At 39.8% G+C, this 24,174-nt stretch overlaps 1 protein-coding gene across 24 annotated transcripts in view; it reads left to right on the top strand.

The window, feature by feature from the left end:
- Positions 1 to 20,839, top strand: part of PBRM1 (polybromo 1) — an 86,421-nt gene extending 65,582 nt beyond the window's left edge. For 15 of the 24 annotated variants that reach the window (XM_075939386.1, XM_075939392.1, XM_075939388.1 and 12 more), the window contains 6 exons: positions 2,852 to 3,053; positions 6,922 to 7,086; positions 10,615 to 10,770; positions 13,319 to 13,389; positions 16,057 to 16,273; positions 17,853 to 20,839. In XM_075939386.1, the coding sequence (XP_075795501.1) occupies positions 2,852 to 3,053; positions 6,922 to 7,086; positions 10,615 to 10,770; positions 13,319 to 13,389; positions 16,057 to 16,273; positions 17,853 to 18,025 (984 nt within the window). In that variant the 3' untranslated portion in view covers positions 18,026 to 20,839. The remainder of the gene's footprint in view (positions 1 to 2,851; positions 3,054 to 6,921; positions 7,087 to 10,614; positions 10,771 to 13,318; positions 13,390 to 16,056; positions 16,274 to 17,852) is intronic. The other 9 variants (XM_075939407.1, XM_075939408.1, XM_075939409.1 and 6 more) reach the window with 3 other exon arrangements.
- The last annotated feature ends 3,335 nt before the right edge of the window (positions 20,840 to 24,174 follow it).

The raw sequence follows: 24,174 nt of genomic DNA on the forward strand, positions 1-24,174 counted from the left end.
GCCTGATAGATGGGAAAAGGAATGAGCAGAGTCTTTGTGAGTGGAGACAGGTACGTGGCTAATAGATGGAAAAGAGGAGTGGGTGAAATTGTGACCTGCAGCATGGGCTTGCTTGAACCTAAGCGCCTGGAAGGTGGGCAGGCCATCGATTAATTCTTTCTGTATAAAGATGTCTGGCTCAAGGATTCTCAAACTTTTTCTTTCTGAGACCCCCTTCAACATGCGGGCAAGGGGGAGACTCGGAGCTCCGGGCTAGGGATGGGCCCTCGGGCATGGGCATAGTTTGGCTTCTATTTTGTGGGGGGATAGGAGCCAGTGGGACTTGGACCAGCTCCAGATAGCAGGGTCAAGGGAGGCAGCACCACTTCTACCTCTTGACTCACCTCAGCAGACCAGCCAGCCTGCCAAAAGTTCAACTCCAAAAGTTGAGCTCAAAAACATTGATGTACATGGGGTTGCCAGGTGTCCGGTATTCACCCAGACAGCCCCAGTATTTTTGGCTCCTGTCCAGTAAAAAAAATTCAGAGAGTACCGGACATCTAAAATGTTGGGTATTTTCTGTATATTTTCCCGGACAGGAGGCAAAAATGCCGGGCACCTGGCAACCCTACAAACACTCAGCGCCCGGCCTCTTTCCCCCCCCCCCCAACCCACCCCCATTCTCCCAACCCAGCCCCCATGCTTAGCTGGTTCCCCAAGGCTGCCGGCACAAAATGGCTGCTGGCCAAAAGAACTGGGGGAAGCAATGCTTCCCTTGGGTCTTAGTGTTCAGCTTAGTGCTGTTCCTATCCCTGCACTTTAAGGGGACATGCTGTTTTATTTTAATTAATTTTATTTTATTTTATTTTATTTTGGCTTAAGTCCTTGGCGTCCCTTCCCCCCCACACACCCCCCAACAACTTTGGTCTCCCCCTCCCCTTTTTTTCCCCCCTTCAACAGAATTTTTTCCTGTTTTTTTTGGCGGGGGAGGGGGGGTTGGTATTTTTGTTTCAACCATCTGGCAACCCTAATGGTACAGGAAGGGGTAGCTGGGGGCTGTGTGTGTGAGCAGGGGGTACACTAGGGGCTGTGAGAGCAGGAAGTAGGTTGGTTTAGGCAGGGGGGTTCGCTAGGAGCTGTGTGTGAGTGGGGGGGGGGGGGGCGGGGGAGCTAGGGGCTGTGTGCCAGAAGAACTCCCCTGCTCCCCAAGAGATCTGCTGACCACACAGCTGTGTGTGTCTGCATGTGCATCTCTTACCGGCTGTGTGAGCTGAGGAGCAGCCATAATCCCAGGCAGCAGCCACAGCTGCCTGCTGCATGGCACCAGCCAGCGCTGCAGCTGTCTGGCTTCCCACCTCTGATCTGGCCAAGGGGCAAGGAGAGGAGAATGTGGAGCTGCCCCCGGGATTGCTCTGTTCTGGCACTGTGGGAGGGAAAGGGGCAACCAGTGCACAGAGTTTGAAAGCTACCATTCAGTGCTGTGGAAACATAACCATACACCAGTATATGGAAGAACGGAGTGATTGGAAACTAGTAGGCTAACACCATGGAAAAAGATAGTTTTTCCTAATTAAAATGTTGAACCTTATCAGGTGTATGACCCCCGCAGAAAGCAGTGCAATTGGGGACCAGAGGACATGGATGATGGCATCAGAGTGCTTTTTGCGCTTGTTAATATTAACTTTTTCATCAAACAAAAGTTGTGGGAAAACAGCAAAAATTAACTGATGATTATGCCATGAAAACTAAGGAAAGGAGAAGACTTTGAAGCTGATAAAGTTGCAGCCTAACGAGCCATTTAAAGAAATAACAGAAGCTCTTCATCCTACATGAGTACTTCTAGACAAGGGGTTCTCAGATGTCATTGCACTGTGACCTCCTCCTGTTTAGATGGGTAGCGCGGTAAAACTAGCCATGGGTGTCTACCCATGCTAGGGAGCACGCTCCCAGTTGCTGTGCAGATGTATCCAAAGATGATTGTCTAGTTGCATGAGTGGAAAAGATCATCCAGTAATAGTGTTGAGCGAAGAAAGGAAAGGGGGAGGGGGAAGATCTATGAAACAAGACACAGTGTTTAGAGAGAGAGTGGGAAAGCCAAGGAGGAAAGCTAGAAATAATTTGAGTAAGGCTCGTCACCATAAATATAATGTATTTACTCAAATGATATCTGCAGCACAGACATTTATAGAATGAGGCTTGAGATGTAATTAAATTGGATTTATTTTCTTACCTTAGCATATCCTTTTGGTTTCTTTAATCGGTTTGCAGAGTCATGGCCCACATCTTATTAATCTTCCTTGATCTAGAACAGTGGTTTTCAACCTTTTTTCATTTGTGAACCCCTAAAAAAATTGAATGGAGAGCAGACATCTTTGGAAATCTTAAGCAATCATTGTGCCCCAAGGGCTCCATGGACCACAGATTGAAAACTGCTGGTCTAGAAGGTCCTTTATTTGTTCCCTCAATCACAAGTTTCCAAAATTTCAGTTAGGGTACATCTAGACAGTGGTGCTATTTTGGGTTACGTCCAGTATCCTGAAATAGCATTTTCCACGTCTTAACGGCAAGCCTATTATTTTGAAATGCAATCGAAATAACGGGTTTGCTATTTCGACGTCCCGGTAAACCTCATTCCATGAGGATTAAGGAACTTGTTGGAATAGAGGTCTATTTCAAATTTCAAAATGGACTATCTTATTTCAAGCTAGCACCGCTGTGTAGACGCACTCTTAGTGCGTCCACAAAGCATTATGTATTGGAAAGGTTATTACTGAAGCACAGGAAGTTTTGATGCTTCCACAGTTTTTAAAGGCTTTTGTATCATGTGAAGAGCCTATTGTATAGTTGTGATCATAACCCATTTTTCTTACAGTCCACTCCAAAGTCTGCCAAGGGCAGCACAAAGAAGGAGGGATCAAAAAGGAAGATCAACATGAGTGGGTACATCCTATTTAGCAGTGAGATGAGAGCTGTAATTAAAGCTCAGCACCCAGACTACTCCTTTGGAGAGCTCAGCAGGCTTGTAGGAACTGAATGGAGAAACTTGGAAGCAGCCAAGAAAGCAGAGTATGAAGGTAAATGAAAGCTAAAATAACATACTTGTTCTGCTTTTTCTTTCTGTACAAATGCAATAATTTTATTCAGATAGGTTTAACTATTAAAAGAATACATTTTGTAGCTTTGTATGTGGAAAGGTTTAGATAAATGTTAATGAATTGTAGGAGAGACATAGAAAATATCTCACTATTTCACTGTATAGTGCAAGATATGAACGCTGCACGTTAGAAGTACAAGAGAGTGTCTCTGCCACAAAGTATTTTTGATTGAACACAGAGACATACAAAACAAGAGAACTACTCAGAAGTGGAGAGGTATGGAGCTAACATTGCTGGGGTGAAAGTTGGGAGGGAAACCTGCTTAGGAGTCATTTGTGGAAGACTTAAAGAGGCTTGGAGGAAGGCAAGCGAGAAAGCTTTGTGGACAAGGAGAGGGAGGCTGTTCAAAGCGTGGGAAGCAGGTAAGAAGGCATGAAACAGATCTTGGTAAAAGAGGTTTTTTGGTTAATTAAAATTGGGCTAAAATAAAGTAGGACAAAATAATAAAATAAAAATTCAGGATACCTAATCCATTACAATACTGTGGATATACTCTTCTGAACCTTAGCATTGTCCAACAGTTGTATCTGATTTTGTTGACATATCCTATTCCCTAAATGAATCCTAGGATGCTCTCTAGACCAAAATTGTCCAGGCATAAAAATACTCCATAAGACACTTTTCTTTTCTTACCTGATATTCATCAGTGGGCTTGGAACCTTTTAATCAAACTCAGGTCACAGTTGACACTCCTCAAGAGATCCCTGCCTGCGTACAGATTCACCATCATTTAAATCTCTTCTGCTGGTATTCACTATTGCTGCTATAGTTAAGAATGTGTCAGCATTTTCATTGTAAAGCACAAACTTTAGATATATATTGTACTGCTGTTGTAAAAAATGTACTCGATGCAGGAAACTAGCATATGAAGTTTTGGCTTTAAAACAAATAATATTTAACATTTTAAGTTATAAGTTTGCTTTTTTCTTAAATGTTTTGTTGGCATGCTCATAACTCAAAAGCAGCTTTGGTTTTTAAACTAAAAAATTGCATGATATCACGTCTCCCGCCAGTGGATTTCCATAATGACTCTTTGCAGTAGTAAAGTGTAATGAGACTCTGTGTAGTCAGCCGCAGGTTATCTGTTGCAAACTCCATAAAAGAAACAGTAATGCTGCTCCATCATGGATGAACCATACAGTCTGACATTTTTCCTATGCTGTAGTTTTATACATCACCATACATGTGCATAATACCTTATATGAGAGAATTGTCAGATCCCTTTTTATGTATTGCCTGTCAAGAACGGTAGGATGGTTAGCATGTTTAACCCATTCACATTAGAGAAGCTAGATTATTTGCTTTTCCAGCTGAGTACACTACTGTAATACAGCGGTAGCAGCAATGCCTACTCTAGTTAAAGTTGCGTAAGTGATTCCATTTTATTTGTCTTTTTTTATTTGCTTACAACAACTTTCCAAAGCTTTCAAGTTAAACTTGAAATTTGCCAGGCTTGGTCCCTCCTAAAAGTTAGGGTGCTGGTGTTTGGTTTCTTTGGTGGAGGGTGTAGGGAAAGTCAAGACATCTGTCCTGTTTGAGTATGTGGGGGTGGAAGAAAATATTTTCCTTCCCTTATAAAAACACACAAAATTCATGCAAGTGCTGATGTGGACACTGCATTGTAGGATAGAAAGCTGAAATATGGTGTGATTTTTACACCTCCATTATAAGGGTTTTTTCCCCCAGTTTTATGGTAAAAATTGGTTTGGATTTGGCTGAATTTGACCTATTGAAAATGGAAACTTGCGCATGTGGGGTATAAGCTGTACAATTTTTCGCAATATTCATGCACATATAGACTTACTGCACATGCCTGCATGGCTGACTTAGCTGCACTGTAAAGAATTTTGTAAATATGCACTAGGAATGAAGCAAAGGAAAAGTGAAGTTCAAGCAGAGGGGCATCTTCCAGCCTTATAAACCATGTTGAATAGGTCATTCCAGTGTTTCATACCCTGGTCTGAAGTATTTGGGGTTGGAATCACTGAACTTTATAGTGACTCCCAGCTGAACTTTCCTACGTCTGGGTCCCACCTCTGCACTGCTGTAACAGTTTTGTGATCTGTGCCCGTTCTTACATCAGTAGACAGATTTTAGGTAGCATTGCCCTGCATTAGGTGAGTCTCAATCCTATTTCAAGACTCAGCATTCCAGAGTTGAAGTTACTAGCATTACGGTCATATAGAAAATATGGTGGTAATTCAGCAGAGTGTCTAAAGGGATTCTCCTTCTATCTTATCATTGTTTTAACAGGCCAAAACTAAAGGAGAGTCTGAGCAGCTGGTTCTGTCTTGTCTCCAAATTCTTTAATCACTCTGAAGAGGTGTGTCCACTTTCCTTCTTTGGCATCTCCCCTTAAATGGCTTGTGTTCTCTGTTCTCAATCCTATATGGATTGCCTGTAATAAATTCAGGAGTTCTTATGCGTCGTCATCCCTTCCCGAAATGATGGGTGAAAACACGGAAGGAAATGCCTAGAAGAAATGGAACTGGTCTTTCAGTGTATTTATATACTTCTAGGGGGTTGCACAAGCAAGTTACCCATGAAACACAATTGTGTGATAAAGACTTTTAGAATTCTATGCTGGTAAAAGCTAGGGTTTAGTCATTAAATATAGAATTTAATCCCATTGCTGAACTTCTTAGCTTCATTTGACAAAGAAACCTTTATTGATGTTTTTAGTAACAATTTTCATCTTTCACATACTTCAAGAAAACTTTTAGTCCTACCATTCATTGCTGTTAAAATCGACAGAGGTGTATGCTGCATTCATTCTTTGTTGCTTCTCATTGCTTCAGTAGGATATAATATTCAGAGGAAACAAATCAGAAACTTGCATGCCCAAATAGCACCTTGCACGGGCATTTGGAATACCCCCTTTTCCCATTTAAAATTGTCTTCTCCTCAGATTCCTGTGCAGTCGAGCTTTTATTCTTATGGTAGTAGTGAGGAACTTGATCTAGTTACCAGTCACATTCACAAGCTAAAGAGCAGCACAATTTGAGTTAGACATCTGTAGCTAAAAAGGAACTGGCCATCAGGGAACTGTGATGGGGAAGGGAGAAGACAGGAGGAGAGGCAGAGGAAGTATTTTTGGTCCATCTATCTGCTGCTTGTTATGTTCTAAAACACTAAGGACCTATCTACACTAGGGAAATCTTGCAAGAATTTCCCACTCTTGCTATTATTGTTTCAGCTCCACTAGTAGTATGGATATGAGGTGGCCTGATGTAAATAGGCCATTGATTGCCATTTGCATTTTAAACACTCTTATGACCTTATCTTGCGTGGGGCAAGTCCAACTGACAGAGTGCTTGAAATGCCAGCAGCAACTTTGAAATGCCAGCAGCAACTGGTGGCACGTCAGCACATGAGAGCTCCCAACATTGCAACTGCTGGCTTAGCTGAACCAGTGGTATCAAAAGTGGGAGAAGGTTGCCCACTTTTCCTAGCGTGGACCAGGCCTAGTGCTGGACTGCTGCTGTCATGTTGGTAACACTGGTGTTGTGATTAAATCTGTTGTTTGACTTTTTAAAATTAACTTTTTAATCAAACAAAACTTCACATTTTTAAAACGTGATGGGATTATTTTTCATGATAGGTTCTTTACGAGTTTTTAGCGGGAGCCAAATGAAATCAAATTATATGCTGTATGAGTAGAATAATCTCTTCTATTTTATATTAGACTAAACTATGCCAGTGTTTTAATAGTCCTCTTTAATGAACAGATAATATTTTGGAATTCTGGGTTACAAAACAGAACTGAAAATCTAAAATACTTTTACAGAGCGGGCAGCTAAAGTTGCTGAGCAGCAGGAGAGAGAACGAGCAGCACAGCAACAGCAGCAGAATTCCTCCCCCCGGGCAGGCACTCCTGTTGGGGCTCTTATGGGGGTGGTGCCGCCACCAACACCAATGGGAATGCTCAATCAGCAGTTGACACCTGTTGCAGGTAAAAAGTAGGAGCTATGACCATTTTTTCCTCATCCACTTTATCAAACCCCTTCATAACTCTGAACACTTCTCTTGGGTCACTATTCCTACTGAAGAAAAAGCTCAGCCTCTTCAGCATTTCTTCATAATAAAAAACTTGAAATTATCCTGATTCTCCCCCCTCCCTCCCTCTCCCAGTAGTTAATATTCTTCTGAAAAAGGCTGTAAAATAGGTTCCTCCTTAGTCAGCAGAGCTGCTCCCTGTTTGTATTCCCTCATCTGTGTTCACATTACTTGTTAAAGGAAATATTGGCTCCCATTAGAACTGCAAAGGGAAGTGAGCTGGATTTCTTTTAGTGCATGCATCTTCAATGGAGTGTTAAGGAGGATCAGTTTAAAATCTTTTATTGTTGGTGCCATGTGAGACTGAAAACTCCAGCCTGACTTTCAGATTCCAGTTGGAGTTTACAGATTTGTCGGTTTAAAAGGTTATTTTCTTGCAAACAGATCTGGGATAATTGAGACAATAAATATGAAATCCCACATTGCCATTTTTACCAATTTACTTCACAGAATAAAACTGCACTCTGAGGGATTTTTCCACAAATCTGTATTATCTGGTGGTGTGATTAGCAGTAATAATCCGACTGTGCCCTGGAGAATATGTTACGGGAATCCATCCTATGTTGGCAGGAGTATGTATTAGATGTGAGCTAATTAGGTCTTTTCCTTCTCCAGTATCTAATTCTGTCACCGATTACTTAAAAAGGTCACATTAATTTAGTCAAGTTCTAAAAACAGAGCTTTGTACATACAATTAAAGTATATTTTATCTCTCCCTTAATGCATTCGAGTTACTTCATTTGTTCTCAGTATTGTATTTTGGGTTTTTTGTTATTTTTTAAGGCTGCATCCATACTTAAAGCTGGTAGTTTGAAGTTTTATTTTCTGTTATGACCTCTGAATTCCTCTCTGGTCAGTAGGGTGCATGGATGTTCAATTAAATACACGTTTCTTATTTGGCTTATGATATCCAGACTGCAAAGCATTTGTTTACAGTAAATTGCATTTGTCTTTTAGTATCTCAGACCTGTTAAGAAATTCAGGTTTTTCTCTGAAATTCTCTGAATCTGGTTGTTCATCTTTTGCGTTCAGTTGTTATTCCTTTAACAGATTTTGCTTTCTTACATTCTCATCCAGATCATTTGCATATGTTATAAACAAAGTTCCCCACCACCACATTTATTATATATTGATCCTTGTTTTATACAAGCAAGGGAAGTTGCAAATTTCAGCCTTTCGTGTCTTTATATTGACCATCAATTTACATTTTTTGTGGGGAATCTTTTCATAGCCAGTAATGCACCCTGTGAAACCTTAAGTTCTGCATGTAATATTTACTATTTACTTTAGCTCTTGTGGTGAGGTCTTCAAATGCAAAACTCATAATTCAAACGGATACAAATTAATTTCCAAAGTGTGTCTTCGTTATATCATGCAAAATACTTTCAGATAATTTCCTTACAACTGATAATGGAGTTGTCAGCTTCCCAGTCTTCAGGAGTCTTTTAGTAATGAGGTGATAGAAAAATTAAGGACCATATATATTCAGTTCTGTTACTTTCATCTGCGTGAAATAATTCTGTGCGGCTATTTACAAGACTCTTGTACAGCATCTGAGAAATCCTATCGCTTTCTAAGATGCATGTTTAGGAAACAAATCTTCAGTCTCTTGTAAAACTATATATGCACAAGAGCTTCTGTAAATAACTGTGGCTTATATGGAGAATGAGGGAAAGTACAATTCATTCAGAAGATGTAAACAGATACCCAAGGAGCCCAAAAATAGGTTACCTATTAGATTTATTTTTATTAATCAAAACTGTAGTGGAAACTGCACATTGAAATATGAAAAGTAGTCACATAAACTATGAGCTGGGCTACTGGAAGTGACCCTTACTGAAGATTTCACTGCAGTTATATTAAGTCAATTGGCTGTTGAGTCAGTATTCCATTAGTCATGCAGCATAAATAAGCTTTTGAATTTGAAAGGAAAGATTCAAGTATCTGATTTGAAGATTTGACTGCAAGCTGATGTAGTAGGACTTTCATGCTACTTTGGGACCACTTAGTATATGGATATTTTTGTCTGATTTTAATTTTTTTTAATTAAAATGTGCATTGAAATATATTGATAAATTCATAGAGACAGTTCAAAAATATTTGAAATGGACATCTAGTACATTTTAAACGTTGAGCTAATTTTTTTGTTCGTCTAAAGAAACTTGTAATTTGAGTGGGACCAAACCGCTGTGTCTTGGCTACTTGCTGTTTTTCAGCTACAAATGCCCTTTGCTTCAAAACTCATTAGTTCTATTAGAGAGAGAGTGATCAATAAGAACTATTGAGAGTTATCCATAGGTCTTGATCCAGAAAAATCTGCATTCTTCAAGGTGTCTTTTATATGGGTTGTTCATTGTCAGTGCGATAGAGACTTTAGACATGGTTTTTCAGCATGTACTGTAGATTCTTCAGTATTTTGCATATTTACTCTTATCTTCTGCTCTTTAGAACCTTCTCCAATCCTGAGTCATCTTATCATAGTTTTCATAACATCTTTTCTTAGCTATTTGATCATTTTGCATGGTAATGTTAGCAAACATCAAGGGACTGGAAACAACAAGTTAAAATTCTAGAGATTAATAAACACAATACACACCTGTTCCAGCTTGCTTACTGATGGTACTGTACTTGTGGTCTTCCTGACTCCCAAAGAATTGAGATTGTTGGCAGATGGTCCAGTATAGTCATCATGGTATCTTTTTCTTTATTATGAGGCCTAGGAAGTATCAGAGGTCAAATTCTTGCCTTGATTTTTATGTACCATGTAAATCATTTTACTTCAGTGGGATTGCTTGGGGTGAACATTGATATGGCCCAGCACAGTCAGAATGATCACATTTTTATCTTCCACTTAAACATTTGCTCAGGTTGTATAGAAGGTAATTTTTTAAAAAACTACCCAAAACACAATCCATTATATTGAGTTAAAGAGCATGCATTATAAATACTCTTGATAGAGGATTTCCGCATGCAGAGCATAGAAAAATGCTTAGAGAATTGTATACACTCCAATTAGGTTTGGCCATAGAGCTATCCCATAAAGTATGGATGTGCATAAATTGATGTCCTGAGTGTTATGCTGTTAATTTGAATACAAATGGCAGAACTTAATGCTACCTTAAAATTCTTTCACATTAGTAACATTTAATTGTGGCTGAATGTATTCCTTATGTTAACGTGTATTTGAACATTCAGCTTTTTTGTTCCATGAAGAACATTACAAATACACTAAATACTAATTCATCCAAAGTATGGTATTTCATATTTATAACTTTTATTTTTATTTTGTTCATTCTTGCAAGATACTAATTGTAGTATTGTCTTGCTGTACTAAAGGTGCTTATTTGTGGGTCGTGCATGTCTTATTATTTAGATCATATTGCATGTTATTGATGCATGTTTGAAATTTGTTGTGTCCTTCAAGGCATGATAGGTGGCTATCCGCCAGTGCTGCCACCTTTGCAGGGCCCAGTTGATGGCATTGTTAGCATGGGCAGCATGCAGCCACTTCACCCTGGGGTGCCCCCACCCCACCAACTTCCGCCAGGTATGCCAGGCATCCCAGGCATCCCACCACCGGGTAAGAATGTCCTCTCATTCACTCATTATTTCATCCTCATGTTCTCGCAGTTTAACCAGATGTTACAGAAGTATTTGAAACTTGTTTGTAGCTTAGCTGCTTGACTGTTGCTGAATGTTCCAGGTATGTCTAACTGTAACATGTGTGCCATGCTGCTGATTGTACCAGGTAGATCCCAGTTGTCTGTTGGAATGTTAATAAATGTTGACAGAACAACATATACAGCATAATGAACAAGCAGCAAAAGATTTACCTGGTGAAATATGACTAGTCAAAACGACTAGCCAGAAGTTATTTGGGCATCAGTTTACCAATGGCTTCAAACCCTGAAAGCAGCTTAGTTCTTATCCTTGAATTTCAGTAGAATATATAATTATTTTTACTAGATTCATAGGTGAGGTTTCTTCTTGCCAATGCCTGAGGAAATTTTTTTTTAAATTATACTCAAAGACCATTTAAATGCACACAGCTGATTAAATATTTCTGTATAGCAGTAGGTCAGGTAATCAATTATATATACTTATGATAAGAATAGAAATTGCCATTGTTATATTGTCTCCAAATACCAGTTTGAAGGCAGTCCTCATCCTTACTTTGCAATCTATAAAATGTCCAGTTGTTGGGCTAATCGTACAATTGTGTGCAATATTACAGGTCAATATTAGCCTTCAGTGCTAGGGATTCAACAATATGTTCTCTCCCAGACCTGAAACTCATTTAAAGTATATGTTGGTGAAGTGACTCCCTCACCATCAAAATTTCCATTGACAAAGAACAGCATTTTTCTGCATTTGTTTTAACTTTCACATTAAAAAATTAAATTTCCGAGCAGAGCAAAAGATGAATGGTTGCATTTCTGTGCTTTCCCACACTGCTCTGATAGTGCCGTTGTCTTACTCCTGTTCTGAGATTGCTGCTCCTTTCCCCTTTTGCGCCCTCCCCCAGCATACTCCAGTGTTGCCTTTTAAAATGTTGCGCACGCTCAGTGGGTAAGCACAGAAAGTCGTATCTTGGTATCCTGTTTGCATTTTATTTCCCATTTGCAACGACAGTAGTTGCTTACCTGAAGTCCTGTTAACATGGTTCTATATTTGCATGTAAATGAATAAAGTCAGTCAGTATTAGATCTGCAACCTGCCTCCTGAACTAGTATGTAAATTCACATTAACTTGATAACTTGAATGGGTTTGGTACTGTAGCTTATTTATAGACTGCAAGATCCAGCTGCATACCCTGCTCATAGGTTGGTGCAATTTAAGAGCAGGGTGGTTTGGTTTGGGGGATGCCCCTCTATGCAGACTTTTAAGAAGTCACTTGTTCATTATCCCAGCTGGATAAATTGACATTATAGATTCAGCATTTTTTAACTGAAAGGGTAGAGATTCAAGGAAGAAATAATAGACCTTGGATGGAAGGATCCTCAGAACCTTATCTGGAAAGTGTCAAATGAGGGAAGGACCATTCTCAAGTAGTGGAAGAGGAGAGGTTTCTTCCATCTCCACCCCCACAAAATCTTACATAACCTAGTCTTTGCATTAGCAGAATTCTTGCCAGTAGGTTTGTCACTGAAAATAGATTTGAAACAAGGATGTCATTAGTTTGAAAATGAGCTAAATTTATGCTTAATAAACGTTAATGAAAAACTTCGGTGACACATCTTTTAAAATCAACTTCAATCACCGATGTAGAACACTGCACACAGATTACATCTGGTAGAATATACACATACAGTTTTAACTTGAAAGTTAATTCTATGTGATTATGATAAGATTAAGCAGACACGCAAATACAAAGAAATGTCATAAACTAGACAGCTCTCAATTAGGTTTGTAAATTCATCTTTGAATGTGGCTTACCTGGTCTGTTCCCTGCTGCACTTCATGTAGTCGGGAAAATGTTTAAAATATTTATGCAAACAATTGGAAAGACTTCATAATATGTAATTTCCAAAGTTAAAAAAATAAATGGACAACATTACTGTTTTACTCTTAAGACTATGTTCATTTCAATATTAATTACAAATTGTTTTTCTCATTAGAAGACTAATATGGTACCGTAGCATTTTTTTTAAAACAAGGGAATTGCATGGTTGTGCTACTGCTTGAAAGTATTTTATAATGTTGACTGTAGTGGAAATGTTGGTTGTCACTAGATGGAACAAATCTATATTTCCTGTTTTTTAATTTAAAAAAGGATGGGAGAGTTGCTTTCAAATATGAGGTGTGTAGTTTGAATGGTGAGATTTAGTCAGACAATAGTTGAGTGATTGGCAAAATGGAAACCAGAAAAGAATAGAATAGTTTAATTATTTTTAAAGGGGGTGGGATTAAATTGAATAGTCTCTATCTTACTATCTTGCCCTTTTTTTTGAATCTAGAAACTTTCTGTTAAAAGCAGTATTGTATTAGTATGGTGGATAAAATTAATTTCAGTAGTTAAGATATGATATTCAGTTAGATAGTGATTCCAGATCTTTATAAATAAAGACAAAATGGCATTGGTCCTTGAACTGAAACAAAACTAATTTTGTTAATATTTTGAAATGTAGGTGTTATAGGTCAGAGCGTGCCTTCCATGGTAGGCGCTCCGGCACCAGGAGGAAGTCCCTTTGGACAACCGGTAAGTAATTTGCTGTCTTTATGAAACTTTAAAAGTCAGACTCCATTGTATTCTCTGAGTTAATATGGAACCAGTGTGCCAGTGAGTGCTGTGAGGCAGGTTGTCTTTCAAATTAGATGTAAAATCAGGGCATTTCTGACCATTTGCGGTCATTAAAGAACCCACAGAAAAGTATTTGTGTTTCTTGACCAAATTCTAATTCTAATTTGGTTATTTAAATTCTATTTAATTAAAATGCCCGCTGCAGTTTAAATGAGACACCATTCTTCTTTTTCCTATCCTGACTGATATGAGTCATTTCTGTGCAATGTGCAGTTGCTGATAACCATTATTTGTCCTATCTGTGTGTGAGAAGACTCCTTGCTCTGTTTCTAAACCGTCAAGAAACAGGCTACACCATCTTTATTTCTTCAAAAACCCATAAAGACACTATCTGGTTCTTCAGCAGTCAGGCAGATTCGATCAAATGTTCCTTCTCGTTGATTAGTATTCACAAGTTGTTCATTGAGCATCCAGTTCACTAGACTAATTCTAACACTGCAGAGGGGAAATGATTTGATCTGTGAGCCAGTCGGAAATGCCCGTGGCCCCGTTGTGGTGTACAGTTACACAAGACAATACAGCTCCTGCCCCTAAGATTACCATTTAGTTTAAGAAAATAAATACAGGTTGTACCTCTCTTATCACAGACGATCCTGAACCATAATGTCCAGACATAGGGAGGTCCGGCTCCGGGTTGGAGTGCAGTGGGGGTGCCAGCAACTCAGCTGGGAGCCCAGGGGAGGAGGGCGGGCACTGCAGCAGGGAGATCTGGCCTCAGCATGTGGGCAGTAGCAGGGGGCTGGCAGCAGCCAGGAAGCTCCAGTCCAGGCAGCGGCTAGTGTGTTCCGTCCTTGGACGCACAACTCCAGGCCTAGCAGGGCCAGCAGGAGCTGGTGAGCTCTGGCCCAGGGAGCAATGTGGACATGGGAAAGTCAGTGGATGTGATCTACCTTGACTTTAGCAAAGCTTTTGATACGTTCTCCCACAATATTCTTGCCAGCAAGTTAAGGCACTATGGATTGGATAATGGACTGTAAGGTGGATAGAAAGCTGGCTAGACTGTCGGACCCAGCGGGTAGTGATCAACAGCTCAATGTCAGGTTGGCGGTCAGTTTCTATCAGAGTGCCCCAAGGATCAGTTCTTGGACCGGTTTTGTTCAACGTCTTTATTAATGACCTGGATGAGGGGATGGATTGCACCTCAGCAAGTTCGCACATGACACTAAGCTAGGGGGAGAGGTAGATATGCTGGAGGGCAGGGATAGGGTCCAGATTACCTGGACAGATTAGAGGATTGGGCCAAAAGAAATCTGATGGGGTTCAACAAAGATAAGTGCAGAGTCCTGCATTTGGGACGGAAGAATCCCAAGCATTGTTACAGGCTGGGAACTGAATGACTAAGTAGTAGTTCTCCAGAAAAGGACCTGGGAATCACAGTGGATGAGAAGCTGGATATGGGTCAACAGTGTGTCCTTGTAGCCAAGAAGGCTAATGGCATATTATGGTACATTAGGAGGAGCATTTCCAGTAGATCCAGAGAAGTGATTATTCCCCTTTATTCAGCTCTGGTGAGGCCACATCTGGAGTATTGTGTCCAGTTCTGAGGCCCCCTCTATAGAAAGGATGTGGACGCATTGGAGAGGGTCCAGCGGAGGGTGACCAAAATGATTAGGGGACTGGCGCGCATAACCTACAAGGAGAGGCTAAGAGATTTGGGTTTGTTTAGTTTGCAGAAGAGAAGAGTGAGGGGGGATTTGATAGCAGCCTTCAACTTCCTGAAGGGAGGTTCCAAAGAGGCTGGAGAGAGGCTGTTCTCAGTAGTGATGGATAGCAGAAAAAGGAGCAATGGCTTCAAGTTACAGTGGGAGAGGGAGAGGTTGGATATTAGGAAAAACTATTTCACTAGGAGGGTGGTGAAGCACTGGAATGGGTTACCTAGGGAGGTGGTGGAATCTCCATCCCTAGCGGTTTTTAAGTCTCGGTTTGACAAAGCCCTGGCTGGGTTGATTTAGTTGGGATTGGTCCTGCCTTGGGCAGGGGGCTGGACTTGATGACCTTCTGAGGTCTCTTCCAGCTCTATGATTCTATGATTCAGTAGCTGGCTAGACAGCAGCAGGGCAGGCTGGAGCCTTATGGAGAGGGCGGATGCGGTGCGGGCAGCATTTTAGCACGGACCAGGAGGGGAGGGACCTCTCCTGGTCCGGCAAATCCCCTTGATCAGGACTGGTCAGGTCTCAAGGGTGCCGGACTAGGGAGGTCCAACCTATCCCAGGAATTGCCCAACCCTCTCAGTTCCTTCACCTGTGTGCCTCAGTGAAAAAACGGAGCCCAGGTATGTTAGGGTTTCACCTGAAAATCTTTTTCTGTTTTATATATTGAAATATCGGTGCTTAAATCTCAACCGTTGTTCATTCTGATGCTGAATTAAGAGGCTAGTGTCTGATGTGGGACACCTGTGCTTATCTGAGTATTTTGTTGCATTCTTTGGAAACTGTAAAAATGCCACCCTTAGATAGGTACGGGGTTAAAGCAGAAAATCTTCACGCTGCCTTTTACCTGGTGTCGTTTTTACATGCAGCTGAACAAAAATAGCTCTCACTCTCTTCCTGTCGTTTGCCATTTCAGATTGGAATGCTTGGGCCACCTGGCCAGCAGGCCCCACCTCCATATCCTGGCCAGAGCCAAGCAAGCCAGCCAGTTATACAGCAGCCCACAACTCCAATGTTTGTCTCCCCTCCACCAAAGACCCAGAGGCTTCTTCATTCTGAGGCCTACCTGAAATATATTGAGGGGCTTAGTGCTGAATCAAATAGTATTAGCAAGTGGGACCAGACTCTTGCAGGTAAGACAGTGGCAGTAGAATGCATGTTTATTATTTTAGATCTATATTTATAGTGGTTATCATAGTCCTAACTTGGTAGCCAGTTACAAAAGTGTTCTTAAAATATGGCTTGAAATTACTATGGAAAAAAATCCTTAACTGTACTGACAAGCTGACTGTGTCCCTTTAAGAATTCACAGTTGACAGTAGAAATATTAATTGACCGTACATTGAGGTAAAACACGAAAGAAAATTCAGTGCCGCTGTTTACTTGGAACTCAACAAATGCAGGAAGTACAGTCTTTTGCTAATTCCATGTTCCAGTGTGAAATGCTGCAACACCTTGATTTTAAGAGTTGAGTTGTATCAGATGTTGCTGCAATGCTCAGGATTACATAAATATTATTTTGGGAACATTATATTGTTTGTAAGGGGGGGGGGGGATATTGATCTAAAGCCCTGATCCTGCAAATTGTGTGCGCACAGGACAGACCTCTGCACCAATACAAATCTTCATTGAAATAAGTTGAATTTCCCCACATAGATCTAGTTGTAGGATCAGAACCTAAAATTGCTATTAACAGATGTTTTCATTTTTAAAATATTTTTTTTCATCATCTCACATTATTTAGAATAAATTCAGACTTGGTTGCATACTGATTATCAGAATTGTGCATCTAAATGAGAACTTGTTAAACAAAAAATAATTTTAATTAAACTAAAAATGTTTAATTCAGATGATGAGATGATATGTTTCTTCCAACGGTAAATTGGCAACATTTGAAGTGTAGATCCCTTTGCATATTCACTGGATGTTAGTGCTGGGGATGGCAATGACTGTAACATGCGCTACTGCTTGATAAGGACTGAAAAGATTGTTATAATTAGGTTAATGTAGTTGATCTAAGAATCTCAGATCGCATATGAACTAAAGATTCAATGATTAAGGAAGTTGTTTTGCCATCAAATTTCCAAAGGCTTTCCAGTGTATAACAGTGTAATAAACTTGTTTTATAGTATAACTTTTAGTATAACACTTTTTATGCCAAAACTTGATTAGCATACAAGTATAATAAAATATGTATTCAGCTAATTCAGTCCCAACAGAAAACACAAGTGTGAAGCTCCCTGTTTCTCATTATTATTATTATTATTATTATTATTATTTTTACATTTTAAGATCGGTAAGGTGGCTTGTACAGAAACAAGGAATTTTAATAAAACTGTGGATCATTTAATAATAAAACACACATGCAATCATAACAGAAATTAAGAAAATAAGAGGAGCATACCAAAACTCATGCAACTAATTCCTTTAGTTCCTAGAACTGGTCCTGCTATGAGGGCAGGGTACTGGACTTGATGATCTCTCGAGGTCCCTTCCAGTTCTAGTCTTCTGTGATTCTATGAAAGTCTAATAATGAATAAATATACATGTTCTGAATATTCTTCAGGGACTGGAGGTTGGGTTGGGAAGTAGAGAAGTACAGTAGAATTTTATTCCATGTTATTCTGATATGATGGGAAATCTTGGATGAGAGGTGGGGAAACCAGTTTAAAAAGAGGCATGAGATAAATAAGTTGTTCCTTAATTATTCAGCACGAAGACGTGATGTCCATCTATCCAAAGAACAAGAGAGCCGTCTTCCTTCACACTGGTTGAAAAGTAAAGGGGCCCATACCACAATGGCAGATGCATTGTGGCGTCTTCGAGATTTGATGCTACGAGACACCCTTAATATCCGTCAAGCATACAACATAGAACATGTTTAATCACATACATTGTTTTTTTTCTTTGATACCAACATATAAGGAGTTTTGTGGAACAATAGCTGTTTTAGGGATGGGAAAAATAACCAACAATTTTTATTGCATTTTGCTGTACATTGCAAGACCATTTTTTATATAAGGACATTTTTAATATGCATATTTCACTTTTGTTATGTTAAGTTGTCATTAATACACAGACTTTTGCATATGTTCCCTCTGTTTGAAAAGCAATTTCATATTTGATAAGTGTAGTCAAAGTTTCATCTTTCTTGTACTTATTACTGAGAATCTGATGCCATCATTTTTTGTATAAAAAAGTTAAAAACAAAACAAATAAGTGTTTACAAATTAGTTTAAAAATGCAATGGAACGTGAAATTAGTCATAGTTTACCTCATAGAAGAATGTGTGTACATGTGCTTATGTGTGTTCTCCTCCTCCAGCAGAAATAACAGTTGGCTGTGAACTGAAAAGCTTTATGTAAATAAAAGTAAAGGGTGCATCAACTAGCAACAGCTGGATCTGTGATTAACTACCAATGCAGCTCCACTGATCGTAGCAACAGTGGGACGGCTAGTGTAAAAAGGACACAGATATACTTACTGCAGTGTTGTCCAAATGTGTCTAACTATTGGATGATGTCGACAGTGGCTACTGAAATCCCAGATCATTAACAGAATACACAAACTGAATGCGTATGAAGATGAAATGATGAATGAAGATCTGTCAAGATCTGCATTCAGGGTGCTGAGACATTGCTTACACCTTAATGCAGTGTAAGGAACTGCATTCCTTGCATGGGTTCAGGTACATTAAAATTTGCATGAGAAATGCAGGACATTAATTTAATTTAGGTTTTGGAAGGTAAATAAAAGGAGAGGGGAAGACTGCAGCTGTTTGATTTTTAAAATGATTTTAAAATCTGTTCTGTTACTGATTTGGTATGGTAAGATTTGTGTATGCTTTTCGGTTCACTGTAATGAAAGTCATGTGGCTAAAGAGAAATTTAACACATAATTCTAGCTTTAAAATTAAATAATTCAGTGTGTGTAAAATCACTACAGTGTTCACCAGGGTTTATAGATAGGCGAGAACAGGCTATTTGCATTGCATTTTTTTTTCTTCTTCATCACTATGGTATGGTGTGTTCTATCCACAATTCAGGGCTGTGACTTCCTGTTCAGGACTTATCAGACAGTTAAAAACAAATTAATAAGCTTTTTGACTGCAAAGTTATCAGAGCCCAATTCTTTTATGATTAATTTGTTTTAAAAGAATGATTTTGGTGAGCAGCTAACAAAAAAATGGAAATAGCAAAATTATTTAATCTTTTAGTCCTAATCGACTGATATTTTCTCATCTAACATTAGAGTGAAATATTCATCATGAGGAAATGTATTTTTAAAAGCACTGGAATAGAAAAAGTTTCCTTTAGTACAATATGCAAATTTTCACTTTAAAATACTCAACAGTTCTGTGACACGCTTTGTAGTGATGAAGAAAATGTGATGTGCAAGTATAAATTGTGATTGATCTTACGCTATTTGTTAAATTTTTCAGTAATTACAGAGAACATTCTTCATATTTTCTAATAGGCATTTAAAGGTCCAGGTCTTCATATGTGATACTAGTATGAAGTAAATGGAAACAGTATGGAGAGAGAGAAAGAAATGATTTGTAAAGTTGAGCCCTACAAGTAAGACAACTATGGTACATATATCCTTTGTTTAGATTACTGCCATTTGTAATCAACCAACTCTAAATTTAAATTTAGTGTAAAACATTTTAAACCTCCAGTGTGTACAGTATCATTTTAATGTACATTTAAATGACCATAAGCTTTGCAGTTTTTAGCAACAAAACCAGGACAGTGAGCTCAATCAGAGAGGCAGCAAGTCCTAGGTTTTGAGTGTTAAGAACCATCATGTACTGTGTTACTACAATCAGATTCTCTTATTGCTAGATATTAACAATTACACCAAAGAGCCTGGAATTAATTTTAGTTAAGTTATTTTTTTATTTATTTTTAATTTTTCTTTCGGGCACTGGATGGGACTCCCTTTGGAATCTGTACATCTCATTCTTTGTCAGAAAGGTCAGTGTTGAACAATCTGCAGCATTGCCTCTTTCCTGCCGTAGGGAGCCTTCACCACTCCTCCTGGCCCAGGAGCAAGAGATTGGATTTGTAAACCAAATCTGTGTCTCCGGCATGGTAGTGCAGCGCACTGCCATGAGGCCACTGGGCTGGCCCTAATCAATTTATATTAAACTTTTTATTTATTTCAAAATCATGTCTCTGTATAGTGCAAGCATTTCAGTGGAGAATGCAGTAAAATTTAGGATTTAAGGTTTAATGGCTACAGTCTAGAATTATTTTCTAACTCTGGTTAAAAAGATGTCTCTCTCTGGGAGTATTTGAACCCATAATTTGTTTTTCACCATGACTCACTGTATTGACATAAATGAAATTTTCATATTAAAAAAAAAGATGCATTGGAAATGGTTTCTGTGAGAGTGAAAAATAGATTAATTTAGAATCTGTATTTTAGTACTTGGAGACTATTAATTGTTCATCTTCTCTGTCCCAGTCCTCCCTTCCCAATCTCTTCCTTTATTCAAAGACAACTTTTTGTGTGTGTAAAAAATTTAAAAGTTGGTGTTAGTGACTTTTCAGCATATGTTTTCGGACCTGGTTAATCCATGTTTTTTTCTTACATCTGTGTATCCAAAAAGTTGGCGATAACCGGGCTTATAAGATGTACATACCATCAATTTGTTTGATGCTTTTTAATTTTAATAAAAATAGTTTGCAAAGTGATTTGAATTAACCAGATTTGATTGTCCCGTGAAGACTTTTGTTAAAATTTTATTTCAAGCAGCTCTGTTGCAAATCCAGATTTTATCAAGGCCTTGGGGAGGAAGGATGTGGGAGCAAGAGGGATTTTCATTTTGCTTTAAGAATCAGTAGACAAAAGCATTCAGATTGTCCTCTACACAGCAGGAATTCTCTAGGCTGTACTACCAAAAGAATATTGAATCATGACCTTTTGATCAGCAAGAACTGAAGAGCAATCACCAGAAGCAACAAACCAGTGGTGATTGGCACGGTAAGATTTAAACCAACCCAGGCTGCCATAGCACAAACTGGCAGTAAAATAAATACTGGACATAAATAAATATATTAAAAAAATTAGAAGAACAGCAAGCCTTTAATTAGATCCTAGAAGTAGGCCTGATTCAGGACTGCCTCATATTTTGGAATTAAGATAAATTAGAATACTAATGGTGAAAAAAGCAGTGTATATTTGTAAACCTGATATTCAAAATCCTAACATTTAAAATTACAATTAAAAATGAGGATGGAAATGTTTGCTAGTTTTATTTTATTTTTTAATTACATGGGCTTCTATCTAAGGGTCCAGGTCAGGGGTGGGGAACCACCCTCTGAATTGCATTGATCCAGCCCTGAGGCTCAGGGCTCCCCTCCTAGTATTGAGGAACCTGTACCTACTGAGGGACTGGAACATACAAAATCTACTAACCTGGGCCCCACTAGGCTCTGGTGTGCGAGGGGCATGTGGGCAGTGTCTTTCTTCTCAGTCAAGGGCCACGTCCCTGAGGGTTTGGGTGTTGTTTGACTTCTCATCTGTGTGCGTCCCCTTTACCTCCAACTGATTTTTCTGTGGATCAGCGGTCCCTGACCCAAAAAAGGTTTCCCATGCCCTGTCTAGGTGCCTGGCATTAACTGGAAACACAAATCAAGTCAAACAGCCAGCAGAGCTCTGTGAGATTCAATTACTGGAAAACAAGTGAATGGCTCTCAAGAAAGGAAACATTTCTTCTCAAGAAAGATGTAATGTCTGTCAACTTTTTAAATGGCCTTTCATAGCCAATTGCCACAAGGGCATGTACAATCCATTTGAGCAGGAAATTTCCCAAACTTCATACTGTTTCTGCTTGAAAACACTCAAATCTTATATTCCTCCTCCTATTCGCTATCATGTTGAATTTAGATAATGATACAAAGGACCAAACTTACTACAGACATTAGTGGGCCTGGCTGAACTGTAGAGCTGCAGCTGCTTCTACCAATGTTGAATTTCATTGTCTCATTATTGAAGCAGAGCCAGTGACTCTGGCTATACCTAAGGTTTCTTGAAACTTTTATAGCACTCGGTTTTCAGTTACTATGTCAGACTTTTTGCTTGTTACCATGCAAAATGCCCAAATTTGGCCAAATTATAAATATGTTGGGAACAAGTCAATTCACACATGTTCACTTCAGATTTGATAAGAGTTTGGCAGTTAAAGTCTCTGAAGAGTCCATCTGTACAGAGCATATTTCAACTAAAGGATGCAGGGGTTGAACAGCGCTTACCCTGCAATTACTCCTCCCAGCTGATGGTACCAGCAGGAAAACACTTCTTGCTGCCCAGTGTGTCCCAAAATTCTAGATCTCTGAGCTGCTCTGCTCACTCCTGCAGCTCATAATAGTACGATTTTTGACATCACTGCTTTGGCCACATGTCCTCTGCCATTGCTTGAGCCAGGTTTGCAAAGTCACAGCTCTCCCCCAAACCAGTCTTAGAATAGGTCCTGACTTCCCTGAGAAAAGTGGAAAGTCTCATAAACAGGTCTCTTCCTTCCCGGTTTAGCGAGGAGAGCTCGGGACATGCGTCTCCCCCTTCAGAAATGGGACCAAGCAGATAAGGACTCTGAGATCTTGCAAGAGGACTTCAGGCCCTTAAGAAGTCTTGACACAAAAGGCTTCACCAAGGTCATGCTACAGCTAGTCTGATCTCTGAGTGAAAAAGGTAAAAATCATAAAAAGCAAAAGGAAACTAAAAGCATAAAGGATCTTGAAAGTAGGAATAAGAGATCCTCCGGAAAAGGGCTTATTTTCCGGAGAATCACGTCTAGACTGGCGCTTTTCTCCGGCTTATCCCCAAGCTGGAAAAAAGCGGCAGCCATGTAAATGCAAATGCCGCAGGGGATATTTAAATCCCCCGCGGATTTGCAATTGCGATGTCTCATTAGCATCCCTTTTCCGGAAAGGGATGCCAATGTAGACAACAGCCCTAGCGTTTACTGACCATGTGAGGCTCTGCCCTCATCCAGATTTTCTCCCCAAGGTGGTGTCACCATTTCATTTGTCCCAAGAAATAAATTTACCTCCCGGTTTTCTTTCCAAAGCCCCATGCCTCCCTTAAGGAGCAAGTGCTCCATTCCCTGGATGCTAGACATGCACTAGCTTTTTATATTGATAGGACTAAATCCTTTCGCAAATCCACACAATTGTTTATTGCTGTCGCTGCCAGAATGAAAGGGCTCCCCATATCGATCCAGAGGTTGTCCAGTTGGGTCGCAGGGAGTGTTATGCCTTGGCCGGGAAGATCCCGCCCCGGGTTACAGCACATTCCACCAGGGCGCAGGTGTCCTCTGTAGCTTTTGGGGAGCAGGTTCCAATCACTGAAATCTGCGGGGCAGCCACGTGGTCATCGCTTCATACCTTTACAGCGTACTACGCGCTGGCACAGCAGGCTAGGGAGGACTCGGTTGGGCTCTGCAGTCCTCAGCTCTGTATTGTAAATGTTTGTTTTATCTGTGTCACATTGCACTTTCTACAGTTTTTCTGTGTTCGCTTAGTTGAATAAATTTGTTTGGATTGTTCATTTTTCATGGACTTCTTTCTGCTCCCACCCCTCCTCCTTGCAGTGGGATTGGCTTGGAAGTCACCTAATTCAAATGGACATGAGCAACCACTTGAAGAAAAGAACAGTTACTTACCTGTAACTGTTGTTCTTTGAGAGGTGTTACCTCTCCTTCGTCTGAGCATCCAGCAAGAAGGAACTGAGGTGGGGGAGCGCTGGCAGGGTACTTATGCCCTGCCATGGTGGCGCCACTCCTGGGGGCGCCCTGCCAGAACTATGGGTACCGCTAGGGAAAACGCTCCAGAAGACACCGTGTACACCGTGCGCACACCTAATTCAAATGGACATGAGCAACACATCTTGAAGAACAACAGTTACAGGTAAGTAACTGTTCTTTTCCGCAAGAACTCTTGCGGAAAATCATGCCAGTGTAGATGTAGCCCTTGAGCTGTATTTTCTTTCTATAGAAACAGATCCAGAAATCAATTAAAAGAATAGTATT

Source organism: Pelodiscus sinensis, chromosome 11 (assembly GCF_049634645.1).
Source record: "Pelodiscus sinensis isolate JC-2024 chromosome 11, ASM4963464v1, whole genome shotgun sequence".
NCBI classification, from domain to species: Eukaryota; Metazoa; Chordata; order Testudines; family Trionychidae; genus Pelodiscus; species Pelodiscus sinensis.